This window comes from Xenopus laevis, chromosome 7L (assembly GCF_017654675.1).
Source record: "Xenopus laevis strain J_2021 chromosome 7L, Xenopus_laevis_v10.1, whole genome shotgun sequence".
In the NCBI taxonomy this organism is placed as follows: Eukaryota; Metazoa; Chordata; class Amphibia; order Anura; family Pipidae; genus Xenopus; species Xenopus laevis.
In genome coordinates this window covers 31,546,763-31,562,574 of record NC_054383.1, presented here as the reverse complement: position 1 = coordinate 31,562,574, position 15,812 = coordinate 31,546,763, and the positions used below count along the sequence as shown (strand labels likewise).

Genomic DNA, 15,812 nt, shown 5'->3' with positions numbered 1-15,812 from the left:
TTTAACTTGTGAAAATTTGAGCTTGCGGTTGTAAATGGCACCTAAAATCTTTCATCACTATTGTATCTTTTGTTTTGGATAGTGTAGTCTTAATAATATTCATGTTATAGTACCTGTACTTGTTTTTATCATTTACTATATCTTTTAAATACATTTCAATTTACAGTGGAGGGAAGAGGTAACTGGATTTGGAATAAATGGAATATGCATTATTTTAGCTCCCACGACAGGTACAAGATTTCTAAATGTGTCTCCTGTTGCAATCAGTTCAGAATTTTGGCTTGCCCGAATGGAAACCAGTTTTGGTTAATCAATGCATCAGAAATTACTGCTAAACAGAAGAAAATAAATACAAGACTTTCTGCAGCAACGAATACATTTGCTTAAATAGTAGTAAGCTGTATTCATTTTCTTTCTTCAGTGAATCCCCCCTCCAACATCCCCAGCCTGTGCAAGTCTATCAACACAATAATGTACACATAGAATAAACTTTATTTCTCTTGAACTTGAAAGTCGATTGGAGTGGGTATCCCCCCATACTTGTATCACAGTGGAACAAGGAAAAGCGTTGCCATACAGAGCCGGAATCAAAACAGAAATTTAGATGGACATAGGTAAAGGACCAATAACAGCAAAAAATTCATTAGTATGCTACGAAAAAAAGACACCAACACATATTAAACTTTAAAGTCGCTAAGTATTTATTAAGAAATAACTTACTGAAACTCTGCTTGCGCTCCTTTTCTGAAATGTCAACAGGGCAATGATCCATTGTGCAGCTGCCTTCCTTATAGGCTATCTCCTATAAGGAAGGCATGGAGGAGAAATGGAGCGTCGCACGATGGATCGCAGATCACCTTTTTTAAAGAGGAATGCAAGCGGAGTTTCGGTAATTTATTTCTTAATTAAGACTTAGCAACTTTAAAGTTTAATGTGTATTGGTGTCTTTTTTTCGTAGCATACTAACGAATTTTTTTAAAAAATTTTTTGCTGTTCTTTCTGTCCTTTAAGCATGTCTGGAATCTCAGAATTAACATCACTGCATAGTATAGAACGGAAACATTTTGGCAAAAGTGAGGTAAGACACAGCAGTGACAAATACAGTATATCTTCTGAAATGTACAGCTTCCACTGTTCCTATGTTCTTTTTTACCATGTGCATAGTTAACTGAATCATTTCCCTGCTTGAGTGGCCAGAATTGAGACATAAAATGCTCCATCGCTATGTACAGTAATAATCAGCACTGTATTATGCACCAATGCACCCAATGGTCCTCTATTGGTATAATCAGCTGTACAAAGGAAAACAGTGAAGTCTCCATTAGCATTACACGTGCACAGCACAAGGAAGTGTTGTTGGCAGGGAATTAAACAAAAAAGAGGTCTAGCATGCTTATTTACTTTCTGTATTTTCTATTCTCTTTCAATATTGGGTCCAGAATTGCCAAAACCAGGTATGAGTTGACATACCACCATAACTGTCACTGTAAATGAAGTTCTCAGGTGCTTCGTTGCTGAGGTGGCGCAGTTCTCACCCACTCTGATCAGGGTCTGCCTTCTCACAGAAAGTTTTTTGCCATAGCATTCAGGGTTCTGACTTTCGCCACATCTGTAACCTTGGTTGAATATTCAGAGGTAGAAAGTGTAGCTCCCATACACACAGAGTTGTTCCTGTTAATGAAAGCATATTCATTTGTCACTATATATACATAAATATATACCATGCTACAAAGACATTTAAGGTTCTATATCTATTGTGTTTTATTATGTTGCCATCAAATAGCTGTACCCAAACAATTAAAGCAGACCTTTAAGCTACAGCAACTAGAGGACACAGAGCAAATTTAGTAAATAATCTTGCACAGGGTACTGAGTTACAGCTAAGATTAAGGATGGTGGTAGTACCACTGGCTGAGGGTTGGATTACCCAGGCAGGAGACATCACAATGCAGAAGTTTCTCTGCATAGAAGTCAATGTTATACTGTTGAAAAGTTGTTTAATCCCAATCAAAAATTAATAAAGGTAATGTGGCATTCAGAGAAAGAAAAACTTTAACTGGTCTTTAACTGGTCTGGATCACACCTTAAATCCCCAAGGTCCTTTTGAGGATAACAAATAATTAGAAGATTAATTAAAGGTGTGTTTGGAGACCAAGTTAATCTGAAAGTATACACTTTTATTGTTCAATAAAATTGTCCACCTTAAAACTTGGCCGGCCAGGAACTAAACATATAACAATTTAAATATATCAATATAAACATATAACAATATAAATATATCAATATATAAGTATAAGATTAAAAAAAGAGGACAAATTGTATTTAAAATATTTCTGGGAGGTGGTCGCTTATTATAAATCAGAGTGATATAAATTATAAACCAATATTAAAATGTTTTCTCTTTTTTAATCTTATACTTATATATATTTATATTGTTATATGTTTATATTGATATATTTAAATTGTTATATGTTTAGTTCCTACCCGGCCAGGTGGACAATTGTATTGAACACTAAAATGTATACCTTCAGATTAACTTGGTCTCCTAACACACCTTTAATTAATTGTCTGATCCCAATAAAACCGAGCTTAGAATGACCAGGGATCAAAGCACAGACTGTGCAAAGAGGCTTCTAATTGATGGAGAATAAAATGGAGACCAAGGATTGCCGCAGTTCCTGTTACAATGAGATGGGTAATAAAATTATTACTAGTTCTTTAACATCTAAATAACAGTACATTTTGGAAAAATAGGAATATTAGAGTTTCTAAACAAATAATACATATAACACAAATAAAATTAAACTTTAGGACTACCTTATCGATCGCAATACAAAGAAAACATTCAAGCCGCATTAATCCACTTTTTTATTAAAGTAAAAGCAAATAAAATGAATAAATTAACAAAGCAAATAAAAACAGAAAAGGAGTAAAACTGTTTATTGTTTGCTAATTGACCGTTCATAGTGCTTGGTGCAATGCAAAGCTTTTAGCTGCCTTTTGTTTCTATAAGGGAAAGAAAGCAAACAGAAAGCTCAAGTTCAAGCCCTATTTATACTAGGCCTTTAGTCAAATATCCTCAGATGTACAGATCGAGTTGCTAGGATAAGAATAAGGTAATCCAAGGTTTGCAACCACAGAATAAACTGAATTAAAATGCAGCTTAATTGATGCCATAGTCTGCATTTTGAAGTTTTATGTTTTCATTTTGGCGCCCTCTGTCTTTTTGTGGTGAAATGAGTTTCAAGATTTTCAGTTATTTTCCATTATTCCACAGCTTTATATCTTGATGATATTTTCACCTTTTAAATGATGCTTCACGGCTAAACTATAAAACCTAGCCTTTAATAAAGTACCTCATATTTTGTTTACTACTATGAGATAGAATTAAAAGTTCAAGCTGAAGTCAGAGCCTTAACACAGCCTCGCACCTGTACTTCATTGCTGAATCCTTTGTGGAACGTGCTGAGCAATGGAACTCCTGTACTGCGGCACCCTCAAGTATCCTTTGTAGGTTTCTCTCAGTAATGCCGCCACCTACAGGAATCAAGAGCAGTAAAAGTACATAACAACAAAATTAGCTGCATGAATTTAATAAAAAAAAATGTATCCCCTCTCTTACACAGATTCAGTGAGTCATGTGACAGAAATGACAACGCTAAGCGATTATAACCAATGACATCACTAAGCACCGTTTATTAGTTTATAATTTACAGGATCCTGTATATTATGTATATTTATAAATTGTGCTATGTGACATTGCTTGTGCGCATTAACCATATGTGTGTGTATAAGAGATAACATGCTGCTTGAGGATATCACATGTCATCTCTGAAATCACAAGGAGGCTGCATACAGGGGCGCTCCACCAATGAGGCGAGTTGAGACACTTGCCTCAGGCGGCAGCGCCCCCCTGGTTACCAGGGGCGGCAAAAATGCCGCTCCTGGTAACTAAGAGCCGGATTTCCGGTTTTCAACCCGGAAATTCGGCTCTTCTAGTGCAGAAAGCGCAATTGCGATCTCTGCACTAGCGTCGTGCAGCGACAACGGAAGGCCGCCTCTGGCGGCATAAAGGCGCGGATCGGCGCTGGCTGCATAACAAGTGTTTTTTTATGTCACAGAACTAAATATTCTGTATTTGTCAATTTACCAGAAATACAGTCTCAATACATTCCGCCGAGTGTGTTCAAGCAGGCAGAATGGTTCCGGACACGGAAAAAAAGGAGTATGCTACCAGTGTCGGACTGGCCCACCAGGAATGCAGGAAAACTCCCGGCGGGCCCAGGTGTCAGTGGGCCCTCTTGCTTCTAAGAATTTCTTACAATTTCATGTTAATTCCCTAATTATTTTTGGAAACAAAGAGGCCAAATAGATGGAAAATAAGAGAATATCATGTAAAGAAAAAGTACCAAGAAAATAAAAATGTTAAGTGAGAAGTGGAAGAAAATTAGCTAATGGGCTCATGGGCTAAGGGTTTCTGGTGGGCCTCTGGCATCCCAGTCCAACATTGTATGCTATTGCCGGTGGTAGGGGCTGAATTTAGCCTGTGGATTTAAGATTGTGGATTTAAGATTGCGGATTTCAGCCAGCGGATTTTAGCAGGCGGATTTCAGCCCCGTGTGACTCTAGGCTAAAGACAGACTTTTTGAAGGATAAATCAACCTGTGGGGAAAAAAACCCATACCCCCCACCCCAGGTAGACCTCCCTCCCTCCTCCCCCCAGGCTAACTACCCCCCCCCCTGGGGAGGTGCCCCATACTCCATACTTACCCCTTGCCGCAGATTCTTCCAGCAAAGTTCCACGTGTCCATCTTCCGGCTCCTCGGTAAGCAGACTGGGAGATCGGCAATTTCCGTGTAATTCGAGCATACGCAGTTGTCACAAACCGGCAAACTGCTCCAACTGAGCCTACGCAAAAATACCGATCTCTCAGTCAGCTTAGAGAGGAGCCGGAAGATGGACATGTGGAACCTGGCTGGAATCTGTGGCGGGGAGTAAGTATGGAGCATCTCCCCGGTGGGGTAGTTAGCCTGGGGGGAGGAGAGAGGGAGGTCTACCTGGGGTGGGGGGTATGGGTTTTTTCCCCACAGGTTGATTTCTCCTTTAAAGCTTTTTAAATTTTAGCAGAATGTATATCTTCCTTTATAATCTACAAGAATAGCATCCATTGCTATGCCTCAAGATGCTTCTATTGACAAACAAAGGGTGCAGTGCTTATAGCAGCATAGACAGGCGGTGCTATGGGTGCCCTGTGAGAGCAGTTCCAATTGCAACACTGACTGGCACAGTGTTTTCACCACCTCTAGCAGTGTGGCCAATCAGTGCTGCTGTCACAGACTATTCATAGACAGAGCCTGTCAGTACTGTTCTCTGATGTCAAGTTTGTGTGCTGCTAAATGGCAAAAACATAACCTCAGCATTGCCAATTACACAGCCTTATGTGACACAGCACTAGGAGTACATTTTTATGCTTAGACAAACACATTTGTGTTAATATTTACCTGGCATTACTATGATTCGTCCTTTAGCCTAGAATATAAAATTGATGATGTTATTAGTTTGATGTAGACTTAATTACAGTAATGGCTGACTGATTGCAAGAATGCAGAATAATGTGACACTCATTGGCTGTTTAAGAAGTGTATAAACCACATAAAAACCTTTGTTGGAGGGATCTACACAATATAGCAGTAATAAATGGTCCTGTTCACTAAGCACAAAAACTGGATGAGCATGACTGCATTCAAATACCTTATACTGTTCAGTAAAAATTACATTTAATTGCTTTCCAGACTCTTAACACAAGTTACAGTTCCATTGCAGCTACTGGGCCTAAACCTGCCCCAAACTTCATACCTGGTTCTTCCTCTATGTACTTTTATGGAACCAGACATCCCTTATCTGCACAAATAGGAATTTATTGCTTTTCATGGATGATGCATTATTAAAATGTATTTATACGACTACAGGTATGGAACAGAATGCTTGGGACCTGCAGGTTTCCAGAAAATGGATCTTTCATTACTTAGATCTACCTACCTTAAGTCTGATAGAAAATCATGTAAACGTTGAATAAACCCAATAGGCTGGTTTTGCTTCCAGTAAGGATTAATTAGAACTTAGTTTGGATTATGTACAAGGTACTGTTTTATTATCACAAAGAAAAAGGAAATATTTTTTTTTAAAAATTTGGATTATTTGGATAAAATACAGTCCATTGGAGATGGCCTTTCCTAATTTGGAGGTTTCTGGATAACGGATCCCATACCTATACTATGTTAGTTTTTGCTTATAATTGATATGAGATGGGTGAATACAAGAAAAGGATAACACAGTCTAGATCATTCTCCCATTCCACTTGTTTTTAGTCCAGAAATCAAAAACCTCATATAGCAAACTCTGCCCACTTGTATGAGGCAAAAAACAAGTTTTTCTTGTTGCATTACCTCTAAAATAGTAGCACAAAATATTTTTTGTGCTATCAACATAATGAAAGCAAATGCTCAATTGTCTGTTATGAGGTATTGTGTTGGATCAAACATGCTCAAATGTTTGAAAAGGAAACCTTACAAATATTCATTCAGGTATTACATTTCAACATCTTACTTGTTCCACAAGTCTTTTTATTAAAGGTAAACCTTCCAAAGCAGATGTGTCACAGCCACTGGTAAGAACCCTTTCAAATCCCAAGGAAATCAGTGTCTCCATTGCAAGCAGAGGGTCATAAACCATGTCAAAAGCTGCAAGAGAACAAAATGAGATTAGAATCTATATATAATCCAATATAATAAGCCAGATGTAAAATCACAGCACATTTCAGTGTAACAGCCACCCAAGTAACAAACCCAAGTTTCTCTGTAGTCAAAAGGGGGACACAGGGAACGATGGGTTAAGCTCCATCCTCCAGGAGGCAGGACACTTGAAGTAATTAAGGGGCGTGCCAGTTCAGGCTTAACCCCACACACTGTACTTCTCATATTCAGTTTGTTCCAAAGCTGCTAACGGCAACTCAATAATTAGAACCTTAAACATTAGGCAGAACTAGTAAACTAGGAAACGTATTCAGTAAGAACCTAAGCAGTCCCAGACAACAGCATGGGGTGCGAGCTTAGACCAGTGCTGCGAATTTATGTTATTACTGATTGCAACACCTTTTGCCCGAGGGAAGCCTTGGCGGAAGAAAAGGTATCAACCTTGTAAAATTTGGCAAAGGTATGAACAGAAGACCAGGTAGCCGCCCTGCAGATCTGCTCCAAGGATGCAGAGTTACACCATGCCAAGGATGCACTCACTTATCTAGTGGAGTGAGCCCGAATCCCCTCTGGTGGTGCTCTCCCCTTTGCAAAATAAGCTTGTTTTATTGACTCTCTGATCCATCGAGAAATGGATGTCTTTGAAGCTGCTTGTCCTCTAAAAGGTCCGGATGGAAGGACAAACAGGGACTTGTATGATTCTGTATGACTTAGAGCGTTCAATGTACCAGCGTATCGCTCTAACTACATCCAAACTGTGTAGTCGTCGTTCCTTGTTATTTTTAGGTTCCGGACATAGAGAACGAACTACGATCTCTTGGTTCACGTGGAATTCCGACATGTCCTTTGGAAGGAAGGTCGGCACTTTGCGCATCACAGCCTTATCTCTGTGAAAGGTCAAGTATGGAGATTCGCATGACAGAGCACTGAGCTCTGAAACTCTTCTGGTGGAAGAAATGGCTATGAGGAACACTACCTTCCATGTAATCCACGTATCGGAAATCTCAATCATTGGTTCAAATGGGGTATCAAGCAGAGCATCCAGCACTAGGTTCAGGTCCCACCTGGGTGTTGGTGGTCGGAATGGCGGTGCTATATGGGAGACTCCCTGTACAAAAGTGTGCATCGCATCCTCATTTGCCAGGCGAGATTGAAAAAGGATAGAGAGAGCCGACACTTGAACTTTGAGAGAACTAAGCTTATGGCCTAACTGTAGGCTTTGCTGGAGAAAGGTCAGGATTCGTGGAATATTAAGTTCCAAAAATGGTAAGTCCGTCTCCGTGCACCACTTGAAGTAGGAGTGCCAAACCCTGTGGTACGACTTAGATGATGGCTTGCGGGCCTTCAACATTGTAGAAATAACCTCCTCTGTCAGTCCTTGTCCCCGCCAGATGGATTTCTCAACAGCCATCCCGTCAAAGCAAACAGTCCGGGGTTGTGGTGCACTATTGGACCTTGCAGGAGAAGGTCTGGTCTGTATTCTAGTAGGATTGGTTGTGCCACTGACATTTCCTGAAGATTGGAGAACCATGTCCTCCGTGGCCAAAATGGAGCTACTACTATCACTGTAGCTTGTGACTGCTTGATCTTCTTGAGGACTCGAGGGAGCATTGGAAGTGGAAGGAAGACATAAGCTAGATTGAACTGCCAGCACTGCGTCATTGCATCTACCCCCTCTGCAAGGGGGTCTCGGTAGCGAGCGAAAAATGTTTCTTTTCTGTTAGTTTTGGATGCCATCAGATCTATTCTTGGTTCTCCCCAGTTTGATACGAGCAGGTCGAATGCCGATGGGCGAAGTTCCCATTCCCCTGGATCCAGCTGGTTCCAACTTAGGAAGTCTGCTTGTGTGTTGGTCACTCCCGGAATATGCATGGCAGATAACTTCACAGTGTTGGCCTCTGCCCAATGTAGTATCTGCCTGGCTTCCGCCAGTGCTTTTTGTTCCTCCCTGGCAATTTATGTACGCCACCGTGGTTACGTTGTCGCTCTGTATGTGGACAGCCTGTTCTTGAAGGAGGTGTGTCCACTGATTGAGGGCTAACTTCACAGCTCTTAGCTCCAGGATATTTATCGGTGGCTTAGACTCCACAGGAGACCAAAGACCTTGTGCTGACCGAATTTTGCATGTTACCCCCAGCCGAGGAGGCTGGCTTCTGTGGCTATCATTGTCTGGATTCAGCCACCACTGAAGTCCCTCCTGTGTTGTTTGCGCCAACCGGATGGGTCGAAACAGAAGTCTCCCTTTCCAGGTAGACAGGATACTGGCTTGAAGTGGACATAGATGAATCTGTGCAAACGGGACTGCCTCGATGGCCGACACCATAGTCCCCAGTATTTGCATTGCTCTGTGCACTGTTGTCGTTTGACTGGATAGTAGAGCCTGGACCTGGGTCCTGATCTTGATCTGCTTGTCTAAGGGAAGGCTCACAGTTTGTGAAATGGTATTGAAGTCTAGACCCAGGAAGGTCATCTGATGATTCGGATTCAGGTTGGACTTTGACCAGTTGATGGTCCAACCGAAACTCTGCAGTAGAGAAACTGCTTTGTGAAGATCATCTCTGGCCTTCTCTTCTGATCCGGCCTTCAGGAGCAGGTCGTCTAGATAGGGTTGGAGGGCACTCTAGACATAATAAACCTCCTGGATGGTATTGCTGCCAGATCTAGATGGTATCCCTCCGAAACTATTTCCTTGACCCAGGCATCAGAAGAGTGACGGATCCATTCCTCCTGGAATCGTAGCAATTTTCCTCCGATCCGTTCTGACGATTCCGGAGGGAGTGCCCCGTCATGTCGACGTGGGCTTATCTGATGATGGCTTTGTTGTGGGGTCTGTTGGTCTTCCATTGGGGGCGAGTTTTGTTGGAGCAGAACTGGGATCTTTGTGGCGGGCTGTTCCACCGCGTGAACCGGCCACTTTGGCCACTAAAAATGTTTCCCATCCTGTTGGCTGATGAAGCTCTGCTCCTGTTCTGAGGGAGAAAAGTGCTTTTTCCTCCCGTTGCCTGGGAAATAATCTTTTCAAGTTCCTCTCCAAATAGTCTCTGACCCTTAAATGGAAGGGAAGTTAGTGATTTCTTAGAGCTAAGGTCAGCTGACCAATTTTCAAGCCATAGCATCTTACGTGCGGCTATAGAGTGTGCCGAGGTGCGAGAAGTGAGCTGTGAGGAGTCTAAGGTGGTGTCGCAGAGATAGCTGGCTGCCTCCGTGATTTTTTGTGCGGATGACAGTAGTTCTATTCTGGGAACACCTACCTGAATGTCATTGATGAGTGATTCAGACCATGCTTGAATGGCTCTAGACACCCATGCGGAAGTAAGACAGGGGCGTAGTGTAGATCCTGCGGTGGAAAAAATGGCTCTCAGGAATCCCTCTAGCTGTCTGTCTAAAGGATCCTTGAACACTGCTGCATCAGTGACAGGCAGTGTGGTAGACTAAGAGTCTGGACACTGGTGCTTCTACAACTGGTGGGTTTGACCACTTATCAACAAGTTCTTTAGGAAAAAGATAGGACCTAGTTAATTTCTTGGTCGCTTGAAACTTTAGTTCAGGTGCATTCCATCTTGGATGATACCGAGCAGTTGTTCATGTTCTGGGAAACAGACTGTAGTCGTGTGCTGCCTTTTGAAGAGACTATGTGCGTCCCCATGTTTCTGTGTCTTTTGTGTAATATTCAAAACCTCAAGCACCCCTTTGATGATACGGTCTATATCATGGGGGCTATCCTTGTCTCTGCCCTCACCTTGTTCCTCCTCCTCGTCTGCGGAAGACGAGTCGGCTGAGGAAAGTTTGCCTTCTGAATGTGACGATATTTGTCACTGTAGAGAGGCCAGGGACTGGGATAGCTGTATTGCCCAAAGGGGGGGGGGTGGCTCTGCTGATGGTCCCGGGACAGGGTCTTGACCGCCCCGTGTAGTAGTTTCCTCTTGGTTCTCATTCTGTGTCTCAGAATCAAGTGCTGCCCCATAGTGCAAGATCTGCATAGAGGTTCCCCCTGCGCCCCTTGGATTTTTTGAAAGCACTTAGTGCAAGACAAATACCTCACCTTTGCTGTGGGGACTTTCCCCCCCGCCCTGGTGAATAACCCTCCTGGTTTACCTTCTGCCATGAGAGAAGAGGTTGCAGGGTTAGCCAGGAACTGTGTGCTGCCTAGTGTACACGGGAGAGCACCGTGACACGCTGCCAGATCGCGGTGTATGTGAACAAAATGGCCGCTGGAACACGCGCATTCAGTGTGCCTAGTAAAAAGCCCGCGAAGATGGAGGAGGGTCCGTGGTACGCATTTGCGTTCCAGTCCCTGCTGCTGAGTGCCAGCACCCCAAGCCTACAAATGGATGTCCCTCTTGAAGCCGCCTACTGACTGAGCGAAGCGCTCCTTAAAAAATAGCGCCTATGGGGATGCACATGAAGGACTGCCAGCACAAACAGACCTAAACAGGTAGCAGCAGCAGGGACTTTTGCTGAAGGAGTGGGGGGGGGAGGCAGAGGTAATGGCTGAATGAAGGGGGGAATAGTACACAGTGACATCCAGAATATAATTTTATATATATTATATGTATATATTAGGGAGAAGTCACTTACCCCCCACACCGGCCAGACCTTCTGTACTAACAATAGTGCAGGCAGACGTCTGGGTGATCGGTATAGCCCCCAGGCTAGTGAATGACCCCGGTGGGAATCTCCTCGTAGTGAGCTAACCTTTTAAAAACAGGTATTCCTGTTTTTGGTGTCACCCCTGGTGTCAGCCACAAGCTGACCGCAGAATCATCTGACAGGTTATTGTCCATCCTCCCGGTAGCAGAACACTTGAAAAACTGAATATGAGAAGTACAGTGTGGGGTTAAGCCTGAACTGGCACGCCCCTTTATTACTTCAAGTGTCCTGCCTCCTGGAGGATGGAGCTTAACCCATCGTTCCCTGTGTCCCCCCTAAGACGACAGATGTGTTTCACTTAACTGACAGTTTGCATGGAATACTCACCTCGATGGAAAGTAACTGGAAGAGGACGGGATACAGCTGGAAAGAAAATACAGATTATTTTAAGTAACACTCCTTCCCTGATAATTTTGCATTATGCATCTCTGCGTAACTACATGAAACATATATATGTGACAAATGATGACACCAACATAGTAAAGCAATGGCCTCTTATGTGAGTCAGTGGAGGTCATCAGCACACAATTTTTTTCAAATTATCTATATTGAAGTTTTAATAATCCAGCAGCAAAGTTTCAAACAAACAATATTTGCTAAGATTCTATGTGAATCTGCAAAGAAATCAATTTAACATTAACAGATATTAACTACCAAGTGACCAGAGATCTACTTCATCTTTTTGCTCGAACACTAAATTCTCAGTTTCACAACACACTCTGAAGCAACTGCCATGATCTTTCATTAATAAAATAATGGCCAACCATTTAATAAAATGTATCATCATCTCATTATAATCTAGTGCAAGCTTATTTGGGTAATATGGGTAGATTTTGAAGATTTACCAAGAAGTTCCATGCACAGTTCTGCATCAATGCGGCCATCTTCTGTGAGAGCGCCAAACACAAGTCCATCAGCTCCGTGAATTTTAGCTAATCGGATGTCAGCCTTCATCACTTCCACTTCACGGTCAGAATAAAGAAAGTCTCCACCTCTCGGTCGAATCATGACAAATATTGGAATTTGGACATATTGCTTAACTACCTGCAGAAGGCCTGATAACAAAGAGATAGTTCACTAATAAAGCCCAGCAATTATACCCTAAAATAATGTACATATGTATTAATGTTATTCATGCATCATATAAAAGTGTGATCACTTACAAAAATATAAAGAATGTTCAACATTTATATATAGAAAGGTAAGTCAGTGACCAAAAAGTCATGTTGTTGAATCAATTGAAAAGACCTGCAGAGTACTGTTTTAAGTTGCCAATAAGCCTCACAACTTAAAACACTTTTTCCCAATAGCGTCAATGAAAATTTTAGTTATACATGTTTTCTATAAAAAACTGTTTTTAGATCTTGTTCCCCTCCTTTTTTCCTCCTTATCCACAGATAAGAAATGCTGGGATGATTTCATATGATGTCAAGGTACGGTATAAACAGCCCCATTGGCAGTAAGTAAAAGATTTTGTAATTTTGATACTAATGTTTTATGGACTATTAATTGATATTTGACTACACAGGAACATTGTAAGTTGGACAATTGACATTTATGATATTAATCACTGGATTGATCGTTTCACCAATTGGGCTGTAGTATGGGTGAGGAAGGCGGGATTTGTGGGTTTAAAGGTGAATGTGCACTTGATTCATGTATCCTGATGAAGGGAGGGTTGGGAAACATTGATACTGTTGGTAGCAAAATAAAAGGGCTAAGCTCTCCGACTGCAAACAATTGGGCCTGAAATCCAGGACAAACAAACTGCAGTTTACCCCACTGATAATAAACTAAATATGACAAAAAGCACTCACCAACAGAAGGTGTGATTCCTCCTTCCAGCAAACTGGCACACAATTCAATTCGACCTGCACCTAATATATTAGACAAGATTATGTTTAACATTTAAAGGAGACCCATAATTCAGAGTATAATTTTTAATATTACATACTCCTCTTCTGAGCTATGCTTGGACACATTCAGATAGATAGTGGAGTACAAATAATTATTCCTCCAAAAATCACAAATGTAATTTTACATATTGTAAACCTTTCACTCATCCAATCGGCTTCTTGTATTTAAGCTAGTGAAAGGGAATCCCAACTCCTCACTTCAACTGAAGTCACTCAGATGAGCGGTGAAACATTTTTAAGATTATTCAGCAAGTCAAGTTGCTTTACCTTACCTCTGCTAGATACTATATGCCCAAGGTTATAATCTGTGCTCTTCCAGTTATTTATTGCATGTAGATTTTTTGCCATAAAATTGATTAGGCAGGGGTTAAATTCTGTGAATGGCTATCATTTTAACTTATATTATACACTAAACAAAAAAAAACATTTGCAAGGAGATAGTGGGCATAGTATTTATCTAATCAAAGTATTGTTTAGGTGTGTGTTTCCTATTTGCTTTACTTATGTAAAAGTAGAAAACAATGAGAGATAATGTTTCAATACACTGGGACAATATTTCGATATGTGTATGTACTTTTTTTTAACCATTTGTAAGTTTGTTTTGTTTTTCAGTAAACCTTTAAAACGAGTGAATGTAAAATTGATGAGGGTGCTATTCTAAGCAGTTTTGCCATGTACGTTTATTATTTATTTTTTTTATTCCAAGATATTAAGGGATACATGTACTGTTAACATGAATGAATTTTGTTACAACAGTGCTGCTGGTCATTTTACAACCATTCTGACAACCAAGTAGTCAAGGAAGTTGTCACTGGTTCTCACTTACATGTCGCCATTTTTAGTGGTAGTATTAGCAATAAGATACCTGCACTAGAATGGAAGTATATTGGACAGCTCTTTCAGTTTAATGTCAAGTCCCCAGTGCTCCCTGGTTTCTAATACTAGCCATAAGCATTTCAGTAGAGAGTATAGGACCAAATGTCCATAGACAGCTTTTACTGGTCTAGTATAATTACAATAATAAAAGCAAACATCAAAGGTATCACCCATGTTAATACAAATCAACCATCAATATCAGCTGAAACCTAAGCACAGCCAGTTGACTTGTGAGATTTCCCCTGCAATTGTCATGGAGAGTTGCCTTTAACATCAAAAATGGAATTCTATAAACCAAGGCACGTGGGCCAATGTCCAAAAAACCCTGGTAATAATAAAAATGTATTTTTAAAACTGTGGCCTAGTATAATTAAAATAATGAAAGCAAACATCAAAGGTATCACCCATATTAATACAAATCAAACATCAATATCATCTGAAACCTAAGCACAGCCAGTTGACTTGTGAGATTTCCCCTGCAATCAGGCCCGGACTGGCAATCTGTGGGTTCTGGCAAATGCCAGAGGGGCTGCTATAAGTTGCCATAGACAGTCACTATATTTTGGGCTGGTGGGAGGCTGTTTGGGCTGCTGTGTGGCCTGTTTGGGCCTCTGTGTACCTGAAATGCCAGGGCCTATTTTGAATGTCAGTCCAGCCTGCCTGCAATTAATTGTCATAGAGAGTTGCCTTTAACATCAAAAACGGCCTTCTATAAACCAAGGCACGTGGGGCAAAATCTAAATATATCCTGGTTGTAATAAAGATGTATTTTTAAACCTGTGGCCTCTTTGCTTTAGGCTTACCTCCTCTTTCAGCATTTATCGCAGACTCAACTGAATCCACACAAACTTCCATAATATATCCTTGATCCGCCATTTCTCTATATGGAAAAGGAAAGTAAATGCAAAAGAATCAAGAGGCTTTGCACATGAGACAGCCATGCCACTAGATAAGGTAACGGGACAAGGATAAAGTGATTAGACAAACTGCAATTAAAAAGCACATGGAATGACTGCAAATATCAGACTTTATAAATATACTACTAAAGACGCAAACGTTTATTTGAGAATTATTTGTATTTTTAAGAGTAACAAGGGCACAACTTTTTTTCCTTAGGTCATCAATATGGGGGAGGGGGTAATGTATTTAGGATTTCAATAGCAGTAACTGTCTTTCTACCTCAAACACAGTCCAAACCATGGTTCCAGTATGTATTTGGGGCAATGCTATTTGTTCATTATTGTCTATAACAACAGTCAAGCAGTCAACATTTGCAAAGGAAAAATACCATGTTCATTTGCCTTCCTGAGGCCTCCCAGCTGTCTGTAGTATTTGACAGGTATGACACAGACTAGGTGCTGTAACACCACATAACAGGAAGCCTGGGAGTCTCATACTGGACAGTATACAAATAGAGAGGTATGTGCAGAGCAACACGAGTAGAACGTGACTTATCGGGAATATAAAATGGTCTCAGCCACACAACACACTCGCAGCAGACAAACTGCGTGTTTACTATACCTCCCAAGCTCACCACCATCCCTCCCTACTCCCACTCCCTGATTGTCACGCCCCTCCGTCTGCTGGATTTTTATTGGATAGCGTATCTAGTTGAGAA

At 41.2% G+C, this 15,812-nt stretch overlaps 1 protein-coding gene across 2 annotated transcripts; it reads right to left on the bottom strand.

The window, feature by feature from the left end:
• Positions 1-474: 474 nt before the first annotated feature.
• Positions 475-15,802, bottom strand: cutc.L (cutC copper transporter L homeolog). Of its 2 annotated transcripts, none has more exons than XM_018224646.2 (9): positions 15,716-15,802; positions 14,998-15,074; positions 13,220-13,279; positions 12,248-12,457; positions 11,730-11,765; positions 6,607-6,740; positions 5,502-5,529; positions 3,432-3,537; positions 475-1,671 (listed from the first exon to the last, which is right to left on the bottom strand). In XM_018224646.2, exons 2-9 carry the CDS (start codon positions 15,068-15,070, stop codon positions 1,560-1,562), a joined length of 759 nt encoding a protein of 252 aa, XP_018080135.1. In that variant the 5' UTR covers positions 15,071-15,074; positions 15,716-15,802; the 3' UTR covers positions 475-1,559.
• Positions 15,803-15,812: the final 10 nt, after the last annotated feature.